This window comes from Ascaphus truei, chromosome 12 (assembly GCF_040206685.1).
Source record: "Ascaphus truei isolate aAscTru1 chromosome 12, aAscTru1.hap1, whole genome shotgun sequence".
In the NCBI taxonomy this organism is placed as follows: Eukaryota; Metazoa; Chordata; class Amphibia; order Anura; family Ascaphidae; genus Ascaphus; species Ascaphus truei.
In genome coordinates, this window is record NC_134494.1 from 26,445,665 (window position 1) to 26,456,335 (window position 10,671).

Genomic DNA, 10,671 nt, shown 5'->3' on the forward strand with positions numbered 1-10,671 from the left:
GACTCAGAGTCCAAACTGAGTCAAAGGGAAAGTGTATGGGGGAATAAGGCAGGCAAAAATAAAGAGACAACATTTTTTCTTTTACTGTTCCCTGTACCCCGGAGACTCCAAACTTTGGGAGTCTAAGTCTAGGAAGGGTTTTGGGTTGAAAAGCAAGTCATTTTGATTGCAGGCGGTCTGGGGACAAAGTTACCGGTGGCCCTATAATTCTCCCCGGCTTATTTGCGCTATTTTCGAGTGCCAGAGGTGAGTTGCACTGGGGCCATACAGTGTCTCCCAGACTCCTAGTTTTCAAACACCAAGATCCTCACCTAAAGTCCCAGATAGCTGAAGGGGTCCCCTGAGACTCAGTGCTTATTAAAATGTATTTCAGTGTGTTTTACATTTGGATCGATGTCCAAACAGGCAGCCCGTGCAAACCCATTGGCGCCAGATGATGCCTAGGAGGTGTTAATGGCATTTGGTTAGCGGGGAAAGGTGGAGTACTGGGTCCGCAGATCAATGGCAGTACTCCGGGATGCCACTTGTTCTGCCAGACCTTGGGGTGCTGCCCAGCGGGTGGCATTGGGATGGCTGGTTGGGGTATGTGGCAGGCTTGCGCATGTCTCTTCGCTATTTCAAATTCCCTGCTGACCCGGCTTTTCTACCCGGCTTGGCTCTGATTGGCTGCTTGAGAAAGTTCCCACGCACTGATTGGTTGTCCGGTCTGCATCTATTTTATGAATGAGGAAGCAGAGAATACTATAAGAAGCCGTGAGCCAATCAGATTATGTTCCCCTTGAGTCAGAGCCGAAAGAGCGCGGGCGGGCTTTTCAAAGATGCTTCGTTTGTTATAGCAAAGCAACCGGCTTCGATTTCAAGCCTGAAAAGCCTGCCCGCCAGAGCCTAAATCCTGACTTTTGCGACCAAGTTCTAGAATCGAAAGTAGGGGACGTGGCTGGGATTATATGCCGATCTGAGTTCCAGGAGATTTGGGCTGACTCTCGGTCAGGAGGGACCAAATTCTCAGAAGAGAACGTAGTGGTGGCATATGGAATTTTATGCTGATTCGGGTTCAGGAGATTCCGGGCTGTGTTCCGGTCAGGGTAACCCTCTCCCATAGAGTTCCCTGCACCTAGGAAAGTCTAGTTTTGAACTCCAGCCCAAAGTAAGTGTGCCTTTTTGTCTGTATTTTGTGCTTCACTGTGTAAGCGAATTTATGCCGAATAAATTACAATTTATTTCTCTACCTTGTTTTGCTCAATGAATGATCCCGCTAAAAAGGTTTAAATAACCTGGTCTCCCGTGACAGTGCTGAAGCAAGAATATCCTTAAAACCTGACCTGTTGGTGGCCCTTGAGAACTGGAGTTGGCCACGGCTGTCGTAGCACATTACCGACACTATCTGACCCTTTGGCTTGAGATACCTACAAGCTATTATAGAGCCTCCAACAGCCACCAAGCATTAACTCTATTTTTACGCCTTCAATCACAAATTTTTCCACAATAACCTATTCGAAAGTCAAATGTTTGCTGGACTCCGTGTCCTACCTTTCCTTCATAACAGTACAATAGGAAGTCAACATTTACGCATCTATCTGTAGATGTCACCACAGGTTACAGCCATGGCCGATGTACATAACACTTCCAGTAACTGCAGGTGTGGACATGTACATGCCAAAACTCAACAGCAAAAAGGAAGAGAAAGCTTGTGAAGAACAATATCAGACTGGGGCTGTGTCAATATGCAACATTCTTCTGAAAACAATGTTGTAATTGCAGCCGATTTCACTTCCCTTTGGCACTTTATTCCGAAGACTGGATGATGTGCCAGATTCACTATGGTTAATGAGCCTGTTCTGGAAGGTTGTTCTATGTTTCTACTATCCTCCTGTCCCTCCTCTGTCAGCCACTTCAAATTACGTCCAACATAAACACACACACACACACAGTGAACAAAATGTACCTTGCTGCAACACGCCAACTTACTCACAGGGTAGAGGACAAACATCTACTGTAAACACACAGGTTCCTTGGATGTCTAAATCACTGAACACTCACGGCCACTTGTAGATTAGTGACAGCAGTTGTACAATAAATGAATGAATGAATGTACCTTCCCATTAAAATGCTTGCTTGGCAGGAGGACTGGGATGAGAAGCTTTCTGCATTCCCCTCTGGGGCACTGCTGCTCTGGGCAAAGACTCCTGCAGCATGACTGGTAATATCTTTGTAAAGCTGGAGGAACTGGTACAGGTTCATGATTCTTGATCCTTCCACAACTCCACTTGGTTTGTTGATCTGTGAATTCAAAATGATAAAAAAAAAAAAATACTCTTGACTATGTTCCTTTTGTTTTCAAATATTGTCCACGGCATCATCATGGGATGCACTTTTATAGACTTATAAAAAGCATACCCTACTTCCCCATTGTAAAGAATTGGCCTCAACAGTAGCAAGCAGGGGTCCCCAGATCTGAAACTAACTCTCTTCAGCTCCGGAGACCCCCCTTCTGACCACCAATTGGTTCAACCCGCAATAAGAATGGATGTAGGTCCTTCTCACCAGTCCGAACGTTATGGACACTTGTCAAAGAAGAGTGGTCCAGTAAATGGCATAAAAATGTGGATACCTCTTCTTTATCTTCCTTAACAAGTCTACTGACTGAATAGGATGGGAGGATGGAGCATGGGAAAGATAAGTGGTATTTCTGTTGCTATTTCTTAAGCAAATCTTTTAAGTAAGCTTCTAACTACTATACATTTAGGAAAGTTGTTTTGTCTGTTCGCTGTGCGTTTGGACACCTCTTAAGATATCATATGCAAATTTTGCATGATGGCTCAAGGAGCAGGATTGTGTCTATTTGAATATAATTCACATATGACATGCCTCCCCCTTGTATATTTTCTTCACTTTATTTAGGAAGGCAGCAATAAAAACAGGCACTTGTGGATAAGATGTTTGTGTTGGAAAGGTGTATCTCTGTGGGTGCTTTGTAGTAAGGGCAGGTGAAAAGAATTGGCCTTGCCATAGGGGTGCAACATGAATGTACTCACTCTGCCAATGTCAGGAAGTAAAAGACAGTGGGTACTGCTCCAGGGATAGTGGTCAGGCCATACTAACTGTCAGCAGGGACAGGGGGGAATGGGAAAGCCCATTAACTTGGAGGACTGGAGATGTTGCCAGGGCAACCAGGGGTGTGACAGACTGGAAGGAAAAAAGGCAACATAATGTATCCATTCCATCTGCACTGGGAGTGAAACTGCAAGGAAAGTAACATCCAAATACAGCTAGCAGGCAGAACTGCCAAGGAAAGGAGGGGGGGGGGGGAATGTGAAACAGAGAAGGCAGAAATGGGTATTTCTGTTCCAATGCTACATCCCATTGACAAAACATATATGGTAAAAAGTATAAAGTAAAATACTTCAATAATAATATTAAATACTTGGTTATTAGATATTATTAGACATGGAGTTGTTGTTGTTTTAGCAGGGGATTTCACATTAAATAACTGAAAAAATTCAATTATCTATTTATAATCTCAGTATTTTTTGTTTCTTAGAATGCCCGAGCAATGCCGGGTATTTTCAGCTAGTCCTTTATGAAAATAAATATAACGGTAGTAAACTAACAGAGTCAACACACAGCTTAGCTTATTGCCACAGATCAAGCAGACCTGGGTATTTGGAGACAAAGCCATTGGCTGCCTTTTAATTCTGTCACATTGCTTGCTTTTTTTTTTTGCTGAACTCACCTTCGTACACAAAACACGAACAACAACTTTCCACAGAGCAGAGGAATCAGAGCCTGGCTGCACTTCAAACAGGAGATGTTTGTCCTGTCCGGAAGCCAATTTTGCGGTTCTGACAAAAAAAAAAAAAATATGGAAAAATGACAAAGGTATTAACTGTACTAGACACACAAAAACACGTTTCTATCTTCACCCCAGTTGCTGCCATAGGAACCTCCAGCACGGTATACCCCAACAAGTACTTCCACAAAGGCAAGATTTGGGTCTTGTGGCTCAGAGTACTGCACTCGCCTCATATATACTATGAGGAATGTTCTTTTTGTGTTATAGGACTAATGGTGCGGGACTATTACAAAGCAAATAAACCACTGCAGGTTGAAACACATGAGGAAAAGGAAAGTGAACAATTTAGAAGGAAGTCTATTGGGTAGTAGTGGGCCATACAAATGAAAATTGCACTACTTTGTATTACTCTTCAGATGAGGATCATGGTCATGATCAACTAAGCAAGAACCCTGCTGAAGGAGCCATGTAATCGAACAGAAAGCGGATTTGTCGAAACAGAGAAGTATAGGGAGCTTAGGTTGCGGTCGGGGGGTACAGGGTGACTTATACAATACCCTGGCCTGGTGAGAGAAAGAGTCTAACTGGCTTGTCCCAGTGCATACCGCCCCTCAATAGACCTTCCACCACTGGTTTCAATGTGGCACGACCCTCCCGGCACCCAACCAATCTCCCGCACTCCACCCTCACAGCTTAACCAATTGTGCCTTCCTCTCCCTGAACGACGCTCCCTGCTGAACAAGTGCCCGCAATTGGGAGGTGACCTGGTTCCTTACTGAACTCCTATGCCCCAAAATGTATCTTGCGGATCTTGGCCATCCCATGGAGTAAACAGCCGTTGAATAAAGAGGGATGGATGTATATCTACAACCGCAACAAATTTACCACCACAATACACATTCTTACACATCACTGAGTTCAGCAACTCTGCCTAGGAATTCCTCATAGGTCAGGAAGCCGCTCTCCCGCACCAGAGTCACATGTTTAGCTACTTTCTCAGGAAGTTTGTTGATCACCGTCTGCGTTTGACTGGAGAACTGCTGTCCCATAATTTAACTGAAGGACAGGTGCAATCTCTGAACTCAGTTATGTTTCATTCAGATGTACAGTTCCTGTTAGAGTAAACAGAAAAAGAATCAGTAATTGCCCATGATATAAGTAAATATATATATAAGTGATAGATATAAATATATATATATAAGCGAGATATGTATATCAAATGAAAATATTACTGTATGCTCATTTGCATGTCTTAGACAGGTCTGCAACCCTGCCTTTCACCATTATCACCCAGCACACCCACTGCAGCAAGGGATTCTGGGAAACGACATGCAAATGAGCACACAGTGCCACTTTTTGCTTCAAAACCATTTTTAACATGGTTCCCTATATGTGTGTGTGTGTGTGTGTGTGTGTGTGTGTGTGTGTGTGTGTGTATATATATATATATATATATATATATATATATATATATATATATATATATATATATATACACACACACAGTCTGTGTAAAGTTTGTATTTGGGACCTGAATCACTACATAAGGCTTCCATAGTAACTCCTACATCGGTCATAATGTGTTTACATATATATATTGGAGTCTGTGTATGAAGACTTCACAGCAGACATTTTGCTTCAGCGCCAAGCAAATGTTAAAAGTTAGTAGACAATTATTATACTGTACCCACCTTGCATTAATAGGTGATGTGGGATTTGTTATATGAAGAAAAGATGAGGTGTGATGGTAGACAGATATCAATTGCTATAATACAGTATTGTAAAAATTAACAAAAGGATAAAAACATTATTTTGGAATCGGTGTGGTTTTCCTTTTTTTATTTTATTAAATACAATAGGTTTGAGGCTTATTGAAGATTTAACATAAGTGAAATTAACAATTTGTGTGCTTTTAAATCCATCATATACTGTACACACTACAGAAAATGTCTGCAGTGTCAACGTGCAAAAACTGGCAACCTGGAACATATAGATTAATGAACATAATGCTGTAATTATGGGTTCTATGGCCTGACAGTTTAATATGTGGTGAATACTTGCTCATAGCCTTTCTTCAGAGACTAATAAAACGATCATACTTTGCCATTGTCAGACATAGGCTATATAGGCATTAAAACACACCACATGTGTTAAGGCAGCACATTTTCAGATGGTTTTGGGGAAAGTTTTATCCATCTTACCCTCCTAACCATTGTATGTGAAGAAAACCCTAAGAATTCAGGGGTTATTATTCTACCCCATTGCCTGTATCACGTTTTTCACCCTCAAAATTCCCCACCAAAATATGACACTGCTGAATTAGGGTTGATATCAATTTCTCAGAGTTTGGCACTACCAAAATCGAAGGAGCCCAATGCGAAGATCTGGGGTGTTCTAGACAAAGATAAAATAATGGCAACATTGTCACCTGAATGAATTGAGCCAGCATTGAATTAAGCCAAAAAGGGTTAAGAACGTTTAGATTGCAACAAGGAAGACTTGAAAGGCTTGTATAATATGAGAATAAGAATATATTTAATGATGTATGTAAATATATACACAAAAAAGATCCCTATATATATATATATATATATATATATATATATATATATATATATATATATATATATATATATACACACACACACACTTACATGAATATGAGTGTGTGAATATATATATATATATATATATATATATATATATAGTGCAGAATAAATTATATATATATATATATATATATATATATATATATATATATATATATATTAATATACACACGCACTGTGTGTATATATAACTGTTTATGTATGTATACACTTACATGACTATGAGTGTGTGTAAACTTACCATGCCAACAATCCCCTTACCCTTAGTGCCCGCCATGGTGAGAGGCGCAGACCAGGGCACCGCACCGCACCAAAACACACACTCCCCCCCTGTCAATGATTGTCACGTCATCAGACGCGCCGTCGCTCGCAAGTGACGATTCATACTGTAATCGCTGTGTATCACCAAGACACCCTGCGTCTGTGAAGTGATGCGCTCTCGGCGGCCATCTTTGGTTTGGGAAACGGTGCCCGTTCTCCTAATAGGGTTTTGGGGCAGATGGTGAAGGAGGAGAGGGGGAATCTTGTCCATCTGAATAAATAAGGGTGCTGAAAGTTTAAAAAAAAAAAAAGTGAAAGAATACAGAGCTGTCCACAGGGTGGTTATAACACCCACATGTTTCATATGTATTTGTTTACAAATGAACAATAGATTTGGATGGTATGACTGTACTGTGCTTCTCAAAGGACACATTTTTATTCTGACAGTTATAGGTTCACTAAAAAATTCCCACTTTAATCACTTTGATATAACTTTTCATATCAATTAGATTGTAAGCTCTTCGTGCAGGGGCTGCTTTTCCTAATGTTACTTGTATGTCCGAAACGCTTATTCCCATTATGTGTTATTTGCCATTTTTGTTTTTTATACTATGTCACATGTATTGCTGCTAAGAAGCGCTATGTACATTAATGGCGCTATATAAATGTAGATATGCATACAGGTGTTCCTCTGTATCCGGCTGTCCGCTTTCCGTTGAACGCACTATGAAGTCCGCTGGACGCATTAACGTCGGAAACGCTTATCTGACTAACTGGCGCAGATTAACATGGACCTGCAATCCGACGGTCCGTTATCCGATGATGGTTTGCGGGACGCATTCCGTCGGATAAGCGACGACCGGCTGTATATACAAACATACATCAACTCTCACTGATTTTCTGTGTCTCGCTTATTTCAAGTCACTGATTTTTGCACCAGCGATCTCGTAGACATCAATGGCTTCAACGATAAAATGTAATTGGATTTAAAAAAACAAAAAACATTGAGACAAGTATTATCGGACCCTGATTCTGACAGAATAATGCAATATTTAAGGGAAAATGTGCTTAAATAAAAAGTGGTATTCTCTACCTGCTATCACCCTCACACTTTGACCGCTGATTAGAATTATATTTTTTAGTCCCAGAACCTCGCTTCACTGATTTGGGCGCTTGGAGAATGACATCTCTGCAAAATATTTAAATAGAATCGGAGAGTAGTCAGGGTCATGCATCTCCTTACAGTAATGGTCAGCCCCCAGCCATGCAGAATATCAGTCCGAGAGTGGGGCCGCCTGCAGGTATAAGGCCGCGGACATAGTGCCGAAAGACGCAGCTGAGCCGCTCAGAGGCAGCGCACTTACCCCTGGCATCTTGAATGATGGTGGCTTTAGAAGGCGCTTCCGCACGCTTCCGCAGGCGTGCGGAGGAAGGCGGAATAGCAGGAGACAGTCACATTTAAGTTTGCGCGCTGAGGGGGGCGGAGGGCCAGTCACATGACCAGCAAACAGCCAATGGCACTCTGTGACGGGGCGCGCTAGCCCTGCCTCCCGCCTCCCACCCGCCTCCGAAGCGTGCGCGCTGCCTCGCATGCCAGGACACAAAAAAGCTCCTGCTTGAGCAGGCGGGCATGGGCGTCAGCGCGGAGGAGCGTGGTTGTATCAACATGTCCGGAGCCTAACACAGTTTTGCCTGTTGAAAACCAGGTGTACTGTACCTATGTACGTATTTCTGTGGAAAACGTATGACTGTAGCTCAAAACAGCAGTTTGCCCTACCAGGCTGCCCCCTTTTATTTACCAGGATGTGAACCAGGGGGTCTCCGGAGCTGAACCACATACATTTTTTTTAGCTCTGGTTCAGTAGATACCTGTCGCTGGTACTTCCTGGCATTTCAATCCATATTTAAATTGGCTGAAACGAGCCAATAGGAAGCTTAAACCAATGACGTTGCAGCTTCCTTCCTACTGGCCATCGTGACCCGGGAGATTTCAACCGCCATTTTGTTTCCCCTGAAGGGGACTTAACGCGCTACTTTTACTTTTAAAAGGAAGACAATAGGGCATATGTAGACCCTCCAACATTGGGCAAATATGTACCCTTTAGCTCCTCAGTCAATCCAGGATAGGGGGACCCTGTGAGCACCTCCCATGAAGGCAATAATAAAAAGCATTTGTAGTTTGGGTATTTACTTGTATAACTACAAATGCTTTTTATTCTTGTCTTCATGGTTAGGTGATCACAGGGTCCCCTCTCCTGGATTGGAGCTAAAGTGTACATATTTGCCCAATGCTGGATGGTCTGCATACTGTATGCCCTATTGTGTCCCTGTTCTAGAATTCCCTAATGCTATTGATTTCCTGTAGGGAGTACCTCTTTTTTATAAGGTCAACAAACATCTGTGGCCCCAACGTATACAGCATTCATTTAACGGCTGACTTAGGAGGCTGCTACAGAACATCATTTGTCAGTAGACTGACAGTAGTTCATGGGAAGCTGTGAGACTTCCGGAACACTGCGTCCTCAGAAGGAATTATTATACTGTATGGAACATCTTCTGAAAACCCTTCACAATTGCTCTAATCTAATTTTAACTCCTCCAGTGCTTGGCAGACCTGAAAAAAACATTGCCACATTCGTCCTCAACAAACGGCTTCAGAAATCCAAGGCACCCATTTCTTTCATTAGTCAAGCAAGTATTAATAAGAACTTATGCTGTTGAGGAAATGACAAATCACTGTTAAAATACTGAAATGTATAAGTGAGCATGAGGTCTACTTATTAAAGTCTCCCAGCTTAACAACGGAGGAAAAACCAGTGCAAATGAATTTGCACCAAGGTTAACCATAGAAAAGCAAACCCACTGACAACAATGGGATTTTTAACTTTGATAAATCTGGGGCAATTCTCGTCTTTGCCCCAGCTGTGCAGCTGTCTTTACACGATGCTGCATTTTAGATGAAATTTGTAGCCTGAAATCAAAGACTAATGGCTGCAAAACTAGGGCAAGAAACAGCACCCGGCCGACCAAAGATAAAAAAAAAAAACAATGATTTTTATTTATTGTAATGTGTGGCAAAAAAAGTAGTGAAGTTAACAGCATACAGTAGGAGTCAACTGCCAATGACTTATCAGTGAGATTGGAAGGTTTTGGACCAATAAATGATATTTATGGAAAAATACCTGATTTCTGTCAGTGAATTGATGTCTATGAGGCTGATTCAATAAACTCCTGTGCGTGGGACAGAATTCCACCATTGACATGTATGGCAGTTTTCTGAGTTTTTGGGAGTTTATTGAATTAGCCGCTATGAGAAAGCTGTTGGTAAAAAATTGTGAGACTGTATCCAAATCAATGACAGTTGAGATGCAGTAATATAACAACAGAATGATGCTAAATATAAGATTTTAAAGCTTTTATATATATACTGGCATACCCCGGTTTAAGGACACTCACTTTAAGTACACTCGCGAGTAAGTACATATCGCCCAATAGGCAAACGGCAGCTCACGCATGCGCCTGTCAGCACGTCCTGCACAGCAATACCGGCTCCCTACCTGTACCGAAGCTGTGCACAAGCGGGGAGACTATAGAGCCTGTTACACATGCGTTATTTACACCAGTTATGCACGTATATGACAATTGCAGTACAGTACATGCATCGATAAGTGGGGAAAAGGTAGTGCTTCACTTTATGTACATTTTCGCTTTACATACATGCTCCGGTCCCATTGCGTACGTTTATGCGGGGTATGCCTATATATATATATATATATATATATATATATATATATATATTTGACTTTTTGTGTGTAAATTATTTAGGATTTAATCTCCCGGCTTTGGGTATACCCACATCAAAGGCAGTGCTCTTATTGCTGAGCTACTAATTTAGCCCATATTTAAAAATCTGCTATGACATTGGAACTGTTTCATTAAGCATTGGTGTCCCACAAACTCCCTGCCGCAAAACCGGGGCGCAGTGTGAAAATATTGTACGAGATTGAT

The 10,671-nt window shown here is 41.9% G+C and overlaps 1 protein-coding gene across 4 annotated transcripts in view; it reads right to left on the minus strand.

The window, feature by feature from the left end:
- RNF141 (ring finger protein 141) overlaps window positions 1–6,784 on the minus strand; it is a 22,115-nt gene extending 15,331 nt beyond the window's left edge. The window contains exons 1-5 of one of the 4 annotated variants that reach the window (XM_075567097.1): window positions 6,644–6,753; window positions 5,485–5,558; window positions 4,700–4,905; window positions 3,734–3,842; window positions 2,096–2,280 (exon numbers count right to left, since the gene is read on the minus strand). In XM_075567097.1, the coding sequence (XP_075423212.1) occupies window positions 2,096–2,280; window positions 3,734–3,842; window positions 4,700–4,842 (437 nt within the window). In that variant the 5' untranslated portion in view covers window positions 4,843–4,905; window positions 5,485–5,558; window positions 6,644–6,753. Of the gene's footprint in view, window positions 1–2,095; window positions 2,281–3,733; window positions 3,843–4,699; window positions 4,906–5,484; window positions 5,559–6,643 lie in introns of all 4 variants that reach the window. The other 3 variants (XM_075567096.1, XM_075567099.1, XM_075567098.1) reach the window with 3 other exon arrangements.
- Between the last annotated feature and the right edge of the window lie 3,887 nt (window positions 6,785–10,671).